This window comes from Bos javanicus, chromosome 28 (genome assembly GCF_032452875.1).
Source record: "Bos javanicus breed banteng chromosome 28, ARS-OSU_banteng_1.0, whole genome shotgun sequence".
Classification (NCBI taxonomy): domain Eukaryota; kingdom Metazoa; phylum Chordata; class Mammalia; order Artiodactyla; family Bovidae; genus Bos; species Bos javanicus.
In genome coordinates this window covers 9,743,265-9,763,428 of record NC_083895.1, presented here as the reverse complement: position 1 = coordinate 9,763,428, position 20,164 = coordinate 9,743,265, and the positions used below count along the sequence as shown (strand labels likewise).

The following is a 20,164-nucleotide window of genomic DNA, read 5'->3' as shown; positions in this document are numbered from 1 at the left end:
GTAGGTGCGGATCTGGCGGCAGGGAGTGGTCACTGGGCCCCACCTCCTCCAATCCTGCTGCCCGGGCTCCTCAAAGGCCTCTGGCTGGGGGGGGGCTGGCCACCATACATGGCTCCTCCAGGAGGGAAAAGTCCCTGACAATAGTATTTAGAAGAATTAAATGAGGCCAGACATATAATGGGGCTCCCCCTGGTGGCTCAGTTCAGTTCAGTCACTCAGTCATGTCTGACTCTTTGCGACCCCATGGACTACAGCACACCAGACTTCCCTGTCCATCACCAACTCCCGGAGCTTACTCAAACTCATGTCCATCGAGTCGGTGATGCCATCCAACCATCTCATCCTCTGTCATCTCCTTCTCCTCCTGCCTCCAATCTTTCCCAGCATCAGGGTCTTTTCCAGTGAGTCAGTTTTTTGCATCAGGTGGCCAAAGTATTGGAGCTTCAGCTTCAGCATCAGTCCTTCCAATGAATATTCAGGACTAATATCTTTTAGGATTGATTGGTTTGATCTCCTTGTAGTCCAAGGGACTCTCAAGAGTCTTCTCCGACACCACAGTTCAAAAGTATCAATTCTTCGGTGCTCAGCTTCCTTTGTGATCCAACTCTCACATCCATACATGACTACTGGAAAAGCCATAGCTTTGGCTCAGCGGTAAAGAATCTGCCTGCCAAGGCAGGAGATGCAAGAGACGTGAGTTCGATCACTGGGTCAGGAAGATCCCCTGGAGGAGGAAATGGCAACCCACTCCAAACTGCCGAGGTCCAGCCCCGGCTGATCCAGGGAATTTGAAGGGGAGACGGCTTCGGCGAGTTCACTGGCTTGATTTAAATATTCATCAAGGATATAAAGAGTAATAGAATGAGGATAGCTCAGTAGAAAAATTCAGCGGAGAAAAGAGGCTGAGTAGCTTGGTTTACGCGGAAAATCAATATAACCTGTGACATCAGGTTAGCTCTGACCACGGAGGCCACAGTCGCCCTCTCGAATAGCAGAAGGTGCCCCACCTTAGGCACCTTCTTGAGTGGGTCTTAGAAGCCCAGGCAAATAAATGGTCGCAGAGGACCTCCACGCTCCAGATGGAGACTCAGCCAGAATGTGAAAGAAAGAATGACGTGGGGAGACCAAGCTTCGGTGAGCAAGGCCCGTAGCTTTATTTTCAACAGGGGCTTTTATACCCTAAGTTGCATGTAGAGGATAATAGGGGATGTGAAATCATGCAAAGTCAGCAGTCTTTGATCCTTATCGAAACCAGGATTTCTTTCCTGCAAATTTATTGTATACAAATGGTTTAGGTGATTTACATCATCTTCTGGCCAGAAGGTCTATTAACATTTTATGACTCTGACAAAGGTTTGTCAACTGTAAGACTTATTTTCTCTAAGAGTAATTATTTTAAGGTTTGGCGCCATCCTCCAAAGGTGTTAGATAAAGTTGCATTCCTATAGGGCAGAAGTGCAGTGGATTTACAACAAAGGAAAGAATTTATTACTTTAAGGGTCTAAAGTTGCTAACACCAAGGCCACTACTTATTTTTACTACATACCAACTATATTAATTAATACACATTCAAGGATACAATACGGGGGATGTGGAAACTTGGCAGCAAGCATTGGTTCATCAATGAAATCTTTTACTAGTTTTGTTCTGACAGTTTCTAACTCTCTGAGAGGCTCTAAGCTATTTGAATATCTTAAGCTTCCCATGCCTCTCACGGCTGGGAGACTGTAAACAATCATATGACTAGCTTTAGGAGTCCTGGTAAACTTGTCAGGCAAGTTAGAGAGCTATGTGAGGGGTTTGGATTTAAACACTCCTAATGCCCAGGAACTTTATTAACTCGAGCTGTAAGTTAACTCTTTTTAGAGAGAGCGAGATGGTGGTGGGGGACAGCCCCCGTAAAGTCAGAGGTGAGAGCACAAAGCAGTAAAGTAGGCAGACTCTGGTTTTTGGGGGTAGATGCTCGAGAATATCCAGGGGGACTCCTGAGGCTCGATCCCACCTTTGCGTATGCCGAGCCTCCTTCCTCATGACCTTTGCCATGGGCAGAGCTCCTCACGCCAGCTCCCGGCACCAAACTTCTTGCCTGGAGAGTTCCATAGGAAGAGAAGTCAGGCAGGCTACAGTCCATGGGGTCGCAAAGAGTTGGGCACGACTGAGCATGCACACACACACAAGACAGATGACAATGTGTTTAGCTCCAGGGCTTGGTGCATATTAATAACAAGGACTCTGTTCATGCCAACTATTATTTTGATTAATGATTTTATATGGTTGTCTCTTGGATTTGTTTAATATGGATCTGCCACAAGATATGAGCCATTCTTGGCTTGCCAGAAAATCACGTCTCTGGGATCAGTTGGCTGGAACCAGCCTCTGGATAAAAGGGGCAGGTTCACCAGGGTAACTGCCCCCATGTGGAACTGGATGGGGTGGGGAACTCAGACACCCCTGTCTGCGTAGCCCTGCAGAGGTGTGCAGCTGTGCTTCTGTGATGTTTTAGTGCACCCTGATTATTTTAGTAATGTTACAATTTTTGAGTCTTCTCAGACCCCTGGAAAGCAAAAGTCTTGCCTTATTTTTCCCCTATATCCTCTCAATTAGCTGAAAGATTGACACACAGCTTCCTAGATGAAATTGTAAGATTTATAGAGAATTCAGAATGAATGGAAGCATGTCCTTGTCCCCAAAAGTGAAATAGATGGGAAAAAGGAAAACTAGAGATAAGGGATGATGATAAGACTTTAAAAATATATATTTATTTATTTATATTTGGCTGTCCCGGATCTTGGTTGTGGCATTTGAACTCCTAGTTGCAGCGTGTGGGATCTAGTTCCCTGCCTGGGGATCACACCTGACCCCCTGTATTGGGAGCATGGAGTTTTAGCCAATGAACCAGCAGGGAAGTCCCAAGACTTTCTTAAATGAAGCATCTGGAAGAACTCACTGAAGTTAGAGCTAAGAGGACCTGGCTCTTAGGGAGGAAGACAGATGCTCGAACATCGCCACCTTCTTGCGCGTGCTGGCCTGGGCAGTGGTGAAGACCGGTTCACAGTGGTTGTGGCAGGAACCGTTGGGTGAATTCTGTGGTCATCCTAACACAGCGGCCATGGAGAAGACCCCTTGCCTCTGTGGGCTGAAGGAGATGCCTGGAGTAGAGAGGAGGGGACTGCGACCCAGGCAATCAGGGGAGAGCCCTTGGCTTTGGTTCAGAAGGTGACAAGCCTGATGCCAGGCTCAGGCTCCACACCCAAGCACTCACGGTGTGATTCTGGTTTTTTGTATGTCTATCGAGTTTTTTAAAAAAAATACATTTATTTGTTTGGCTGCACCAGGTCTTTGCTGTGGCACGCAGGATCTTTTAGTGGTGGCACATGACTCTGATAGTAGTTGCAGTGTGTGGAATTAAGTTCCCTGCCCGGGAATCAAACCCAGGCCCCCTGCATTGGGACCGTGGAGCCTTAGCCACTGGGCCACCAGCAGAGTCCCTCCCTCACACCTTTGTGGGCTCCAGAGTCAGCTTCTCTGCTCCTGTTCTCTAGCCCCTCGTGGAGGCCTCATAGGTCCCCTGCAGGCCTATATGTGTGGCCTCCACCTCACCTGGGAGATTCCTGTATGGGTGTCCTGTAAATCACTGCAAACTTCATTCTCATTCAACCCAACATCCATTTTATTTAGGCTCTACAGCACTGTGGTGGTGCTATCAGAGCTAAAACTACAGACCGTTTAGAGTAAACAGGATCTTGGAGATAGCTAACTCTCCCAATGTTATAAATGAGGAAGCTAAAGCTCAGAGAAGTTGAGTGACTTACCTAAAGTTGCACAGTCACCTTGGGGCTAAGATGGACAGGGAAGCCTGATGCTCCATCCCACACTCCCAACAAATGTAGACTTTGTCTGGATTTAGGTGGACTCATAGGCTCAACTTTTAGTTGTTTCATCAGAAGGAAAAATGTATTACATATCTCCACTAAAATTATTTGTTGTATTCTAGCCACTGCTGAAATAGGTAAATCTAGGCTGGAAATTAGAAGATTTTCTATAAAATTTTGGAAGATGGGCCAGTTTCTTTTTTAAGTTTTGAGCCTTGGTGGCATTGTTTTTGTTTTGTTTTTAATATTTATTCGTTTGGCTGTACCAGGTCTTAGTTGTGGCATGTGAGACTTTTGTTAATAGTTGCAGCAGGTGAACTCTTAGTTGCAGCATGTACGATCTAGTTCCTTGATCGGTGATTGAACCCAGGCCCCCTGCATTGGGAATGCAGAGTCTTAGCCACTGGGCCACTAGGGAAGTACCAACAGCCAATTTTTAACACCTGGTTGGAAGGTGTATGGCTTGTGTGTCCTGGGGGCCTTCAAACATTTTTCTTTCACCTGCAGCGTGTTTGTCATTCTGGGGGAGATTTAGACACTAATTGCATGAAAAGGATTCCTTTTGACTGCCATATACTTCCTGCAGCCTGTGGCCTCTAATAGGCGCTTACAGGCAGAACAAGCCAACCGGCAGGATGATTCAATACGCAGACCAGTCATTTGCTGGACTCGTGACCTAGACCACGGGCCAATGAGCTGCCCTTCCTCCTCTTAGCAAACGCTTCCCAGCGCCTTGCTCCTCCCACCTGCTTCTCCCCTGGAGCTCCTGGAGATTACCTGCAAGGTAATTGGATCCACAGCTGCCAAGTGTCAACAGGCTTCAGAGAAGCCTGAAAGGAAAATCAAAGAGGTTTCTGGTCAGGAGCAACTCTCTCCTCAGAGAGAGTTGGCCTTCCGAGTTCACTGTGGGCTTGTTGTGTGTAGCTTATGTGTGTGTGTGTTCTCTGTAATGTGCTTATGATCTGTGTTCTCCTGGGGAGGATCAAGAGCCTGGGTTGGTCATGAGAGTGGATTGCAGTAAAACAATAACACTAATAATAATAATTACAATCACCAGGGCCAGAAATTGGCTTTATCTGTCTAGAGGTCGTTTTACAGAGTCATTGGTGAGGCTCCTGGCCTGGAACCGTCACTCATCACTCAGTTCCGAGTAGGACTAGATATCTAGACCCTCCTGATGGTGCCTCATACCTCTGCTGGTATTGATCTACACTTCCACTGGGTGGCACCTCTTTCTGTCACCTAGTCCAAGCTCGTCCTGCTTGACCCATGACAGGCCACTAAGTCGAGAGACGAGCTCTCGGGGCAAAGAAGACTGACTTTATTTGGAGAGCCAGCAGATGGAGAAGACGGTGGACTGGTGTCCCAAAGAACCATCTTCTCTGGATTAGAACTCGGGTTTCTTTTATACTAAAGGAGGAGAGAGGGTGGCTGGTTATTACAAATTTCTTGGTATTGGAATCCTTTGTTCTCACAGCTGTCCGCATAGCTCTGGTCACAATATTCCCATAAACCTCCAACAAGATAAATGCTCTTCTCAGTTCTGCAACTTTCTATCTCTCTGTGAATGGAAAAGTGTTATACTTTTAAAGGTCAGAGCCTTGAGAATGGGGTCTCCTGTATATTTCAGGAGGAGCATTCTTTTATGAAAGATGCAGAGCCTGCATGACAAAGCACAGATAACACAGCACAAGGGTTAGAGCTAAAGGAATAGATCCAATATGGAGTCAGGCTTGTTCTTCTCTATTACATTTCCTTGGAGGCAACTTTCAAAACCCGTCTCTGGATTTGCACAAGCCCTCTCTCCAGGCCGCGGAATGCCTTGTCATCGGCAGTGCATGCAGCACAGCCTATCCTCAGGCTTGTCCACTTTCCAGACCGACACCTCTGCCTTGGACCCACCGTGAACTGGCCTCTAACCCTGCACTTGTGCTGTGTACCCCCCCAGGTCTCCCAGGCAGCGGCGGACCTCCTGGCCTACTGTGAAGCTCATGTGAGGGAGGACCCTCTCATCATCCCAGTGCCTGCGTCAGAAAACCCCTTCCGAGAGAAGAAGTTCTTTTGTACCATCCTCTGACTCCATTTGTTGTGAAAATGTCTCCTTTTCTGTCTCTAAAATCCCTGGTAGAGACCGAGCATGCTCTTAGCTTTAGGGAGCTCTGCCCACACCCACCCCTGCCCAACCAGCGTTACCCCGCTGCCTGTCTTTTCATTGGTTTTCTTCCTTGTCTGCAGTTTCACCTTTTCTTTTCATGTTTCTGTTATTTTCATTATTAGTAAAGAAAATACACCTTTTTTATAGCCAAATAACAAATGTGCCAAGTTAAAAATAAGTATGGGTGTAAGGGCTTAAACTTTTTAAACATCAGTTCCCAAGTTTACTTACATCAAGTTTATACATTTCAGTGGATAATTTATTGAGAAGAGAAGAGGTACTCAACAAGCCCCCCATTTACCATCATTCAGTATCAAATTAGAGCATTTTGACCAACTGAAGTCCATGGGTAAAGGTTCCATCTCTCTTCCTGGAGAAAGTTCTGGAAGTTTTCTATTTCCTGCTTTTCCATAATCCTGTTTAAAAAAGAAAGAACCCACATCACTGGATGGTTTTCTAAATAGGGTCATCTGGGGGCCCTGTGACTCAACCCCAGATGGGGGGCCCAGACCCCTGTTTCCCACTGATTGTCCTTGATTCCCTTTGTAGGTGGTCCTTCTGCAAATGCAGGTGGTGGGTAGATATTGGAGTGAGCTTAACTGTAAATGTGGCCCCATCACTTCTCTTTACGTGCTCCAGCCAAGCAGGCCAGGGGCATGTTTCTTCTCTCCAAATACCACTTCATCCTGCTTCCTCCTATTCTGGCTCCTGCCCTGCAGGGGCTGCATTAATACGGGCCTGTTCTGGGCACAGCACTGGGCCCTGCAGGATTTCACTAGGGTGGCCCCTGCCCCAGAGGAGCGAGTCAGGGGGAGCAACTCACCATGTAGCCTCCACTGATCGAAGCATTCACATGTATCCACTTACTTAATCCTCCAACAACATACATCTGTTCTAAAAAGAGGAAAACTGAGGCACAGAGAGACCATGTAGTTTCCCCAAGCTATAGATAGTAAGCCAGAAGGCTGGGACCTGAGTGCAGACAGTCCAACTCCTAAGCCCCTGAGTTCCACTGTCTTCCAGCCCTACCTGTTTGCGGGTAGGTAGGTAGACCTGAAAACAGCTTGAGCCGTGTGCCACGAAGCACCATTGCTGGGGTCTGCTCAGCAGCACACTTCTCTTCCCATCTTCCCTGGGAGCAGACGTGTCAGTCCCATATTCTGGCAGCTTATGGAAAATGATATGTGTCTACCCACGTGGAAGGCTTGACAGCTTTTGATTTTTCTGAGACAAACTTGCAGGTTCCACCTAAGACAAACTCCTATCACTCCAATAAAGGAAGGGAGTAAACCACAGGGTAGAGAGCGAATGCTCTGTCCAAGTTTGCCCTGTTCCATTTGTTTGGAAATTTCCTCCCACCCTGGCTCTGGCAGTGGCTACACTGAGTGATTCTAGGCAAGCCACTGTATGCCTGGAGCGTTCCAGTCTGCAGATTGTGGATAGTGGGCAGTTACTCCTCCTGTCCATCATAAAGGAGATCAGTCCTGGGTGTTCACTGGAAGGACTGATATTGAAGCTGAAACTCCAGTACTTTGGCCACCTGATGCGAAGAGCTGACTGATTTGAGAAGACCCTGATGCTGGGAAAGATTGAAGGAGGGAGGAGAAGGGGACAACAGAGATTGAGATGGTTGGATGGCATCACCAACTCGATGGACATGAGTTTGAGTAAACTCCGGGAGTTGGTGATGGACAGGGAGGCCTGGCGTGCTGCGAGTCATGGAGTCACAGAGTTGGACACAACTGAGCAACTGAACTGAACTCCTCCTGTCTTTGCTCTAAGATAGGGGGAGGTGCTACATAGATGAAAGCTCTGATTATCATTTAAAACAAGTAAATTTACTGAATGCCAGGTTATAGTATAGGGATCTAGAATGCGTGACTTCAAAGATCCATGGTTCAGTTGGAAGAATCATATAAAATCACCCACAAAAAAGGCAATATAATTTTCAGATCAATTAGTGACTTGCTACCCTTGTAAATGATTTTAGTACATTTTTATTCTTTGCTTCTTTTGTTGAAATCAATTCTTCCTTTCATGAAAGCTCCCTGACAATACCAGTGTTGTTAGGAAGGTGTGTGCTCAAACTATAGCATAATTGTATGCTGTCTGTGGTAATATGACTTCCAGTCTCCCTCTATTTTGGTTTATGACCAGGATCTCTTTATCCTGTGGTCCATGTCAACATCATTAACTTGATCAAGCAAAGCACAATCCATAAAAGCACATCAGAGAGACTGGGACAGTGGGACAACACAGAAACCAGCTAAACCAGGTCAAGAGAGAACTAGTGCACTCCTGGACTTCACCAGACTTTCTTCCTTTTGTTTTCGCTTTCACCATCCCTCCATGTTCTCTTCCCTCTCCTCCTGTCTGCCTTGCATCCCTCCAGGAAATGCTTTTTGTCTCTCACTACACCTTTGCCTTTCAAACCTACAGCATTTTGTGTGGCTTGCACCTTCTAATGTATCCCTGAACTCAGTGTTGCCCGTAAAGGCGAACTCATGCGCATGGGCTGTGAGACGCACAAGTGTGTGGATAAGACCCTCCCCCGGCAGAAGTAGGGATCCGATGAAGCTGCCTGGAGTAAGCAGTTGTCATGTGGTGTTTCCAGCTTGACTGTCCAACACCTGACCCCTTTCCTGAAGGGGGAAATCATGAAATCACCCCATATAAACAAATGTAGTGGGATGCAGCGCCTCCAGCACCATGGATGCTGAAATGGGGACGCCTTCCCTGTCTCAGGTGCACCCCCTTCTCCAGCACCAGACTGACCAGGCAGTGACCAGTGACCTAGGGTGGACTCCTTGGACACCCATGCTTAGGACTGTGAGTTTGGTGCAGGTGACACAGAAATGAAGGGATGCTGAGATTCATTTCATGGGCGCCGTGATGGCCCAGGGCTGGCAGTGGCCCATTGTGAAGGTTTCCGAGACTAGCAGGCCAGGGGTGGCGCCCACTGGTGGTGGTGTCTAGGGATGACGGAGTCCTGAGCAGATTGTTTCTGCTTCATTCCTTGGCCCCACTGGGCTGTCGCGGCCCCCACCTGTCTTCCTAACTCCTTTCTAGCTTTCTGTCAGTTCGGTGAGCATTCAAGCTCCATCCAATAAATTCCTCATTCTTCTGTGAAATAGCCTGGGTTAGGTGTACTTATCATATGACCTAAAGACTCCATTCCTAGGTGTCTACCCAAAAGAAATGTGTATGTATATTCACCAAGAGAAATGTACTAGAAAATTCAGAGAAGCACTGTTCATAATAACCCCAAACTGGAAAGTACCCACATGCCCATGTTGAACGGATAAACAAGTTATAGTCTATTCACACAATGAAGCCCCACACAGCAAGGAGAAGCGACACTCATGCAGACACGCAGACAGCACTGTGAGTCTCACAAGAGGAGGCAAAGCCGTACCGTATAGTTCTGTTTACATCAAGTGAGAAACCCGGCAAAGCTGTTCGCAAGTAGTTATGTAAGTTACTCTTAGATGGGCACAAGGGTGTTCCTTGGATGTTCTGTTCCTTGATCCGGTTGCTGGTCACTTGGGCATGTCTATTTTGTGAAAATTCTTTGAGCTGTACACTTGTGGTTTGTGCCCTTTTCTGTATGTATGTTGTACTTCAATAAAAAGTGTGCTTAGCAATTGAGAATCCCATGGTTATTTCCCGTCCCCCCGACCCCGACTTTTTTTTTGACAGCTCAACTTTTTACTCCCCTTTAGGTGTAACATCGTTAGTGGGACATTTAAGTATGTGATAACATTCTGAAATACAAAGTACTTGTAATCCACAGCTCTCTGGACAGAGAGTAGCTCCCAGAGTATTGCAGACAGAGCCTGTGAATGGGGCGTGTGAATGCCATGTGTGGAATCTGTGTTGTTGGGAGAACAGTGAGGAATCCTCCTGGGATTTCCCTCTTGGATCAACCTCTCTGTCAGCGAGGCTGATGACTTCCTCTCAGCCTCTCCTGGCTTCTGACCACTGGAATGAATGGATAACAGGCCACAAAGCCCTGTTATCAGACACCACCTCTGGGGGAAAGAGCTCTACAGGCATCAGCTGGCTTTGCAATGACTCATCTTCTGAATGCAACCCAGTGTCCCAGGCAGCCCGACCTGGAAATACATAAAGGGAACCAGCTCCCTCGACTCTGCCCCCGCCCATGGGAATGCTGGGCCCCTTCCAAACCTCTGGCTGATTCTGAGCTCCTTGTCTCTCAGCTCCTAGCTGGCCTGGCCATTCTCCTTTGTGCAGCTCTGATGCATCAGATCCCAGGCTGATCACAGAGTCACTTCATGCTGGGACTCCTGCTACACAAATCCATAGGTCTTACTTTCAACGCTGAACACCACCCCCACAGAACTCAACAATGAGTCTAAGTCAGCAGCAGCTTCCCTCTGAGGGAGTCATGGCAAGAGAACAAACCAAAGGTCAGAGGGGATTTTGTTCTGATGACTGCTCCAATTTGACATGGGAGTCATGACAGCTAGTGTTTGGGGACTCCCCTGATGGTTCAGTGGTTTAGACTCCATGCTTCCAGTGCAGGGGGCATGGGTTCAATCCCTGATCGGGAAACTAGAGATCCCACAAGCTGTGTCATGTGGCCAAAAACCAAAACAAACAAAAAACAACTAGTGTTTTGACCTGAGAAGAAGATGGGCTGAGATAAAGATTAGACAGACTTCACCCCTATACTTCATCTTCAGCTCTTCAACGTGGTGGGAGGACGCAGGGCACAGGCAGTTTCTCCACCCTGTCCCATGTCCCAGCTCCTTCTCCCAGGGTGCACACCACTCTACCCTCCCCAGGGTGCACAGCCAGAGCAGGAAGGGCGGGGAATAAGCTGGTTTGACCTGAGAAGAAGATGGGCTGAGATAAAGATTAGACAGACTTCACCCCTATACTTCATCTTCAGCTCTTCAACGTGGTGGGAGGACGCAGGGCACAGGCAGTTTCTCCACCCTGCCCCATGTCCCAGCTCCTTCTCCCAGGGTGCACACCACTCTACCCTCCCCAGGGTGCACAGCCAGAGCAGGAAGGGCGGGGAATAAGCTGGAGGTCTGCCCAGTTTCAATGTCCCTGAAGATACGTGTGGATGAGCTGATGTCAACTCCCGCTGGTCAGGACCTGATACCCCATCCAATTTCTGATAAAACCCTTAACACTTGATTCTGTGTTAACTGTTAATAAGTTACTGATTTATAAGATGTTCGGGTCCATGCATGGTAGTTAATCAAACACTGAAGCAATTGTGACCACTTACCTTTAGAAGGGATAAACAACAAGGTCCTACTGTACAGCACAGGGAACTGTTCAATATCCTGTGATAAACCGTAATGGGAAAGAATATGAAAAAAAGCGACTGAGTGCACACACGCGCGCATGTCCGGCTCTTTAGGCCCCGTAGACTATAGCCTGCCCGGCTCCTCTGCCCATGGGATTCTCCAAGCAAGAATACTGGAATGGGTTTCCATTTCCTTTCCTTCTCCAGGGGATCTTCCCAACCCAGGGATGGAACCTGCATCTCCTGCATTGGCAGGTGGATTCTTTACCACTAGCACCACCCGGTAAGCTCATATATATATATGGTGGGCTACAGTCTATGGGGTCGCAAAGAGTATAACCGAGTCACTTTACAGCAAAAACTAACACAACAGTGTAAATCAATTGTACTTCAATAAGATAAAGATTCTCCAGTGACATAGAATGGCCTTTTGTGTGTGTGTGTGTATGTGTGTGTGTGTGTGTGTGTGTGCTCAATCGTGTCCAACTCTTTGCAACCCCATGGACTGTAGCCCACTAGGCTCCTCTGTCCATGGGATTTCCAGGCAAAAATACTAGAACAGATTGCCGTGCCCTCCTCCAGGGGATCTTCCCAACCCAGGGATCAAACCTGAGTCTCCTGCATCGGCAGGTGCAGTCTACCACTGAGCCACTTGGGAAGCCAGAACGGCCTCTTAGGCCCCACTTATTCTCCAAAGTCACTTGCACACATCACTGCCCACAAAACCTGTGCTCCACCTACACTGGTCGTTGTTCAAGTCCACTTCACTAGCCCTGTTCCCTGCTGCCACAGGGCTTTTGCACCTGCTGCTCCCTCAGCCTAGGACATTCCTCATGCTTCTCTTGGTCTTCTTCTTCAGATCTCGAGTCCAAAGGTGCCAGCCTTCCCTGAACCCTCTGACCGAGTCACATCTATCTGTAGGGTCTTGCTGTGCTCCGAAGCAGTCTGTTGTTGCTGCAGTTTTACATTTGTACGTGCACCCGCTCAGTGCCCGTCTGCCTCCCTGACTACACCGTCAGCTCCGCGAGGGCAGGGTTTTATCCCTGGGCCCCAACATGTCCCCTGGCACACGATGCAAACCCGGTAAGTATGATCCCAGTGAGCGAGCGGAAGTCACTACCAGTACTTCTGTGACCCTGAGGGTGTGCGCTCTTCATAAGCTGCAAACCAGTGTGAATGAACCCTCAGACGGCACTGAAGTAATAACCGAGGCGAGGAAGGAAGGAAACCACTATCTGTGGAGTGCATCATTTATTGCAAAGGAAAAAAATGTGCTCGACCAAGGTGTTCACATTTTAATCCTCACAGCAACTGTGTTGTAAGATTAATTACCCTCATTCTGTAGATGGATATTCCTTAGATGTATGTGAGGAAACTAAGTTTGATTTAAGTAACTCATCCAATATTCAACAAGTACTAAGTGATGCCTGGAATTCTGATCAGTCCTTCTAACTTACCACCACCAGAGCATCTGTAGTCAAATCAAGGACTATAAGAGTTTAAAGCTTTTCAGATCCTTCACTCTGTGTTTTTTAAAAAAGCTACCAGGAAACCTGGGAGAATGCTCTTTTTAAATTTTTAATGGTAATTTTATTTGTCTTTCCAACTTTAACTGAACTTCAGATTTCTGCTTGTTTTTCCATTTTGGGTCTGCCTATTTTTCTGGCCATGCTATGCGCCCACAGCACCTGGGATCTTAGTTCTCCAACCAAGGATGGATCCTATGCCCCCATGTAGTGGAAACATGGAGTCTTAACCACTGGACCATCAGGGCAGTCCCAAGCCCTCTTGACTTTACAGCAGGGGTCCCCAACCTCTGGAATGATGATCTGAGGTGGGGCTGATGTCATAATAAAAGAAATAAAGTGCACAGTAAATGTAATGCTTGAGTCATCCTCAAATCATCCCCCCTACCAGGTCCGTGGAAAAATGGTCTTCCACAAAACTGGTCCCTGGTACCAAAAGAGTCGGGGACCGCTGCTTTACTGTATGATTATGCTTTCAAGCCATTTAAAAACCGTAAAGCACCGCGTAAACCCACCTTCACACTGTATGGCTGAATGCTGGTTTAATTGTTGTAATTCAGGCCCGGGGAGAACAGTTCCTGGTAAGTGATGAAAGAACAGCTGGAAGAGGAAGGACACATTGTCCTGTGAAGCATGAAGGAATATTAGCCAGTTTAGTTCCGGCCTAAATGCCTATTGTTTGGAGGAGGGGGTACTGATGTGTTTCTGTGACAAAAGTGACCTATTATTACCATGCCCAGGTGTGCACTTAAGTACTAATTCTCTGACTTTTCCTTCCCAAGCATTTGGAACAGTCTTATCATTTACTTGGGGCTTTTATGTTTTTTGTTAAATTCTCTTTTTGGTTTTTCAGTTAAACTTCATTTAACTTAATTTTAAGTAGAAACCCATCCCCAGGCAGAATAAAGACAATCACTGCCCCTGATAAAGTCAGCCCTCTGTAGCTGATGCCACTTGTATGACACCTGTTTTTTTTTTTATCAAATAATGTACTGTCTCATCTTAGCTCTGCCTGGTCTCTCATACTCAGAAGTACAGATCACCATCGGCACATCTTGCTGCAGGAAAAATTACATGCAAACAAGACAATGCAAGAGAAAGGAGAGGCCCCACTTGGTCTACACATAATCATTGAGGCTGGAGGTATTTGGGGGACCAAAAAACACAGAGTGCTAAGGAGCCTGGTCTTGGAGTCAGAGGGACTCAAATTAAAACCCAGCTCTGCCATTTACCAGCTCCACCGCTGCTCTGAACTTTCATGACCTCATCTAGAAAAATGAGGATAGCAACATATATTTTAGAAGAATTCAATGGAATAACGTAAGTATTCAGCATTGCCTGGGACATACACATGCTCAATAAATAGGGACCGACTATATACTTTTGAACGGTGGTGTTGGAGAAGACTCTTGAGAGTCCCTTGGACTGCAAGGAGGTCCAACTAGTTCATCCTAAAGGAGATCAGTCCTGGGTGTTCATTGGAAGGACTGATGCTAAAGCTGAAACTCCAATACTTTGGCCACCTCATGCGAAGAGTTGACTCATTGGAAAAGACCCTGATGCTGGGAGGGATTGGGGGCAGGAGAAGAAGGGGACGACAGAGGATGAGATGGCTGGATGGCATCACTGACTCAATGGACATGAGTTTGAGTGAACTCTAGGAGTTGGTGATGGACGGGGAGGCCTGGCATGCTGCAATTCATGCTGCAAAGAGTTGGACACAACTGAGAGACTGAACTGAACTGATATATGTCTTTGAGGGCTTCTCTGGTGGCTCAGTCAGTAAAAGAATCTGCCTGCAATTCAGAATCTGCCTTCAATTCCTGAGTCGGGAAGATCCCCTGGAGAAGGAAATGGAAACCCATGCCAGTATTCTTGCCTGGGAAATCCCATGGGCAGAGAAGCCTGGCAGGCTACAGTCTGTGAAGTTGCAAAGAGTCATATATGACTTAGTAACTGAACCACCACCATATATATCTTTTATTATAGTGGAAACCAAACCAGGTTCAGAATTTAAAATAAGACTCTGTTTGTTTATTGTGGAAACAAAACCAGTTTCAGCAGTTAAAATAAGACTTTCTTGGGACTTCCCTGGCAGTCTAGTGGATAAGACACCACACTTCCACTGCAGGGGGCACAGATTTGATTCCTGGTCAGGAAACTAAGATCTTGAATGCCAAAAACTAGAAAAAAAAATTACCAAAAAACATCATTTATCAAAGAGGCATCAAAAAGGAAGGAGAGAAGGTCAAGCTTAGCAGCCAGTAGCTGAGCAGCCACCATAGTCCAGCACCTTGACACATCAGAAGTATAGGCTTCTTTATATATGTAAAGGAGGAGGAGGTCCCCAGACCTAGAACAGCCTTGTGAAGAAGGGGCCTCATGCTAGACAAGGAAATAAGGCCTGGCAATCATGACCATTAGAGTCAGAGGTCAGTCCTATAAATTGTAAGTCTGCAAACTTCAGAATTGCTGTTTTAAAAAGTGATACTACTACTTATCTGAAGGAGGACAAAGTGTTTGGTAAAACCTTCAGTGTCTCTGAAGGGACCACGGTATTCACCCAAGGAAGTAAACCATTAAGGGTCTCTCTGATGGCTAGAACTTTCTATGACCAAGCAGTGCTGTCTTTGTGTGGCTGAGCTGATTTTTCTCTATTATCGTCCCCTGGTTTTTACCTTTGACAGTTTTTTAGTATTTCTTTATTTGGCCGGGTTGGGTCTTAGTTGCAACACTCGGGCTTCTTAGTTGTGGCACGTGGGCTTAGCTGCCCTGTGGCACGTGGGATACAAGCCCCTCGACCAGGGATGGAAGCCCCATCCCCCACAGTGGAAGGTGGACTCTCAACCGCTGGGCCACTAGGAAAGTCCCCCTTGGACAATCTTGAATGAAAACATGCTGGACCAAAACAGCTAAGGCAGGACCCCTCCTCTAGATACCAGATCCTGCAGGACATGGAGGAAGGGCTCAGTAGGTCAGGCTGGACTGGTGAGGAAGGTTCCCCTGTTGTCCCAGCTGGATGCTGGAGGAGAGATGGAGGAGGGGGTCCTCAGGGGTTCTGCTAGGGAGAGGCAGGGGCTTGTCAGAGCCCAGGGGCCAGTTATTTAATTATTGTTACAGGCTAAATTATTATGGCTCCCTAGAATTCATATGGTGGTGTCTTAATCCCCAGTAACTCAGAATGTGACTACATTTGAGGACAGAGTCTTAAAAATTTTTTTTTAATTAATTTATTTTTTGGCTGTACTGGGTCTTCATTGCTGCTCAGGCTTTTCTCCAGTTGTGGTGCATGGGCTTCTCATGGGGGTGGCTTTTCCTGTTGCAGAGCACGGGCTCTGGAGGGCCCAGGCTGCAGTGGTTGCAGCACGTGGGCTCAGTAGTTGTGATTCCCGGCCTCTAGAGGACAGGCTCAGAGAAGGCGATGGCACCCCACTCCAGTACTCTTGCCTGGAAAATCCCATGGACAGAGGAGACTGGTGGGCTGCCGTCTATGGGGTCGCACAGAGTCGGACACAACTGAAGCGACTTCGCAGCAGCAGCAGCAGCAGAGCATAGGCTCAATAGTTGTGGCATGTGGGCTTGGTTGCTCTGCAGCAAAAAAGATCTTTCCGAATCAGGGATCAAAACCAAGTCTCCTGCATTGGCAGGTGGATTCCTCACCACTGAGCCACCAGGGAAGCCTGAAGACAGGGTCTTGACAGAGGTATCAAGCCAAAATGAGGTCTTTAGAGTGGGACCTAATGCAATATGAGTGTGGTGTCCTCATAAGAAGAGGAGGTTAGGACACAGACACACATGGAGGGAAGACCTCGTGAGAACACAAGGAGACCGCCACGCGCAGGCCAAGCAGAGACGCCTTTGAAGGAACCATGCCGCCAACACTGTGATCTTGGACTTGTGTCCTGCAGAGCAGTGAGAAAATAAATGTCCCTTGTTTAAGCCACCCAGTCTGTGGTACTTTGTTATGGCAGCCCTAGCAAACTAATACCATTTTCTAATTTTCATATAGAATTTACCAGGTGCCCATCCAACTTTCAGGCCCTTTGCAAATATCACTTTATAGCTCCTGTGAACAATACTTAGAGTACTATGATTATGTCCATTTTAAAGACGACAAAATGAGACACAGGAAGTGGAGTGACTGTCGTGTCACCCAAGTAGGAACAGGCGAAGCTAGAACCCAGACAGTTCAGTGCCAGGATGCATGCTCTTAACCACTTTGCCAGGCTACCTCTTGGAGTAAATGGGTAACAGTTGATACCCAAGGACTTCACCAGCAGTCCTGCAGTTAAGACTTCACCTTCCCATGAAGGGAGCATGGGTTCGATCCCAGGTTGGAGAACTAAGGTCCCATATGTTGTGGGGTACAGCCAAAAAAAAAATATTTGACACCCAGAGTTCAAGTGAAAATAGCAAGGAGCCAAACGGGGGACCAAGGACGCAAGTGATGCAAAGGGTCCCAGCAGGCGGTCAGTCATCACGGGGACAGGGACACATAAACTGCGCATAGCTGGCACACGGCCACAGGGCAGGTCACGGGGCCAGGCCCCAGTTGTGATGGGCCTGGTTAGAGTAAGATCCGGATTCACGTAATGTCTGGGGAACTAGAATTTGTCAGAAAAGAAGGGGAGTAGAAACCACTGCTGCTGCCAAGTCGCTTCAGTCGTGTCCGACTCTGTGTGACCCCATAGACGGCAGCCCACCAGGCTCCCCCGTCCCTGGGATTCTCCAGGCAAGAACTTTGGAGTGGGTTGCCATTTCCTTCTCCAATGCATGAAAGTGAAAAGGGAAAGTGAAGTCGCTCAGTCGTGTCCAACTCTTCTCGACCCCATGGACTGCAGCCTACCTGGCTCCTCCATCCATGGAATTTTCCAGGCAAGAGTACTGGAGGGGGGTGCCATTGCCTTCTCCAAGTAGAGACCATAGTAGAAGTCTAATCTTGCAGACTGGGACACAGCATAGGCAGAAGTCAGGCCTGAGGATTCAGGGCAGAGGCCTCATGAGCAGAAGAGATGGTGGACATGATCAGAAGAAGAACACCACAGATTTCAACCAGGTGACAGGTACTGTTTTTTCCAAGTCAGCCTCATTTGGAAGGGTTGGGGACAAAACTCTACAGATGTGGGCAAGGATACTTGAACACAGATTGGAACTGATTGTGTGGGACTCAGGAAGCCCAACTCTGGAGACCAGAAAAGGCAAGAGGAAGGGAAAGTGGGAGAAAAACTTTTCCAGGGGGTGACCAACCTCTGGGAATGTCCCTGCTCGCCTATGGAGAAGGAGACACCTTTATAGTAATTATCCTGAAACCTACCACTAAGGCCACATTCAGTTCCACTAACAGAGAAAGGCTTGAAAAAAATGACTGCTGTGAGAGAGAGGATTCCCAGAAGCAAACAAATTTGACATCAGAGCATCTTGAAGGAGAAGGAAACAGGATTCCCTGTCCTCCAAAAGCTGTTATCTTTTTCCATGCTGACCTCTGACATTTTATAAACATCCTAAAAGCAGGCTATATTTTTTTTTTATGAAGAGGAGAATTGTTTGAAGAGATAAACTTCTAAACATCTTGGTTGAAGAAGTCTCTAATACAGAGTATCCTGGATGCAGAATCTATAATGATTCAGTGATGATCAACTATGCATTAATAACACTTTCCTTGGGGCGTCCCTGGTGGCTCAGATGGTAAAGAATCTGCCTGCAATGTGGGAGACTTGGGTTTGATCCCTGGGTCAGGAAGATCCGCTGGAGAAGGAAATGCCAACCCACTCCAGTATTCTTGCCTGGGAAATTCCATGGACAGAGGAGCCTGGTGGGCTACAGTCCAAGGGACCGCAAAGTCGGACACAACTAAGCGACTAATGCACTCTTATAGTGTAAATGCTGATAAAGTAAACTTAAGATCTAAATATTCCATTAATCATGAAGACTAAGAGAAAATAAGTTCCCCCAAATCTATTGAGGATAAATGAGAGACTCATTTAACAAAACACTACACTTAAGCTTTGCCAGTAGAATATTTGTATTTAAATACAGATATGTGATTAATTCTTTAGTGGTCAGAGTGAGTCAGATATTTATAATATAGATTATATAATATTTTTATAGCACTCAGATAACAACAACACATTACCAAGAGTTTATTTGCCCACCAAAATCTTGACTAACTTGTATATAATTAACGTGAATTATCAGTGCATCTTTTACTTTAGCATAGCTATTTCAATTTTTTAGAGCATATTTGTTTACTGAACTACCAAAAAATGTGATAAACTATCTTTGTAGCTTTTGCTTTACTTGGGAGCAGAAAAAATAGAAATTCCATAAAGAAATTCGAACAGCTAGCCAAAGGAAATGTATATAACAAAAGTAATCAACCATATGTAAAAAAGACAGCTAGTGGGAAGTTGTTTTCATAGCATAGGGAGCTCAGCCTGTTGCTCTGTGACAACTTAGAGGGGTGGGGTGGGAGGGTAGGAGAGTTTCAAGAGGGAGGGGACATGTGAATACCTATGGCTAATTCAGATTGATGCATGGCAGAAACCAACACAACATTGTAAAGCAATTGTCCTCCAATTAAAAATAAATTTTAAAAAGTAATCAATGCTAGACTGAGAAAAATTCTGATTTTATAATCAGTGTCTGCCTCATAAACATTAGACCACACATTTCCTATCAATTATGAGCTAGTTGTTTTAAGGCACTAATCTAAGTGATTTTTTTCAATTTAATTACCGTTTTACTGGCTTTGCTGCTGCTGCTGCTAAGTTGCTTCAGTCTTGTCCGACTCTGTGCAACCCCATAGACGGCAGCCCACCAGGCTTCCCCGTCCCTGGGATTCTCCAGGCAAGAACACTGGAATGGGTTGCCATTTCCTTCTCCAATGCATGAAAATGAAAATTGAAAGTGAAGTTGCTCAGTCGTGTCCAACTCTTAGCGACCCCATGGACTGCAGCCTACCAGGCTCCTCCATCCATGGAATTTTCCAGGCAAGAGTACTGGAGTAGGTTGCCATTGCCTTCTCCTGGCTGGTACCAAGTTTGAAGTAATGGCAGAAAGGCTCTGGACCATGTAAAATGGGAGAAACACCCAGAGCATCTCACAACTGTTGAGTATTTGCCATGTACAAGTAAGCATGTTTAATTTAATTCTCCTAGAATTCTCCATGACAGTATTTGCTGTTATGACTCCTAGTTTACAGATGAGGAAACTGAGCAGGTGTGTGCTGGTAAACAGTGATAAGCACACTGACAAAGAACTAATCTCAAAAATATACAAGCAGCTGCCACAGCTCAATTCCAAAAAAATAAACGACCCAATCAAAAAA

At 46.6% G+C, this 20,164-nt stretch overlaps 1 protein-coding gene across 1 annotated transcript in view; it reads left to right on the top strand.

The window, feature by feature from the left end:
* The window catches only part of GNG4 (G protein subunit gamma 4), an 81,145-nt gene extending 71,474 nt beyond the window's left edge, over positions 1-9,671 (top strand). Inside the window, exon 4 of the mRNA XM_061404904.1 lies at positions 5,821-9,671. Coding sequence (XP_061260888.1) covers positions 5,821-5,949 — 129 coding nt within the window. The 3' untranslated portion in view covers positions 5,950-9,671. The remainder of the gene's footprint in view (positions 1-5,820) is intronic.
* Positions 9,672-20,164: the final 10,493 nt, after the last annotated feature.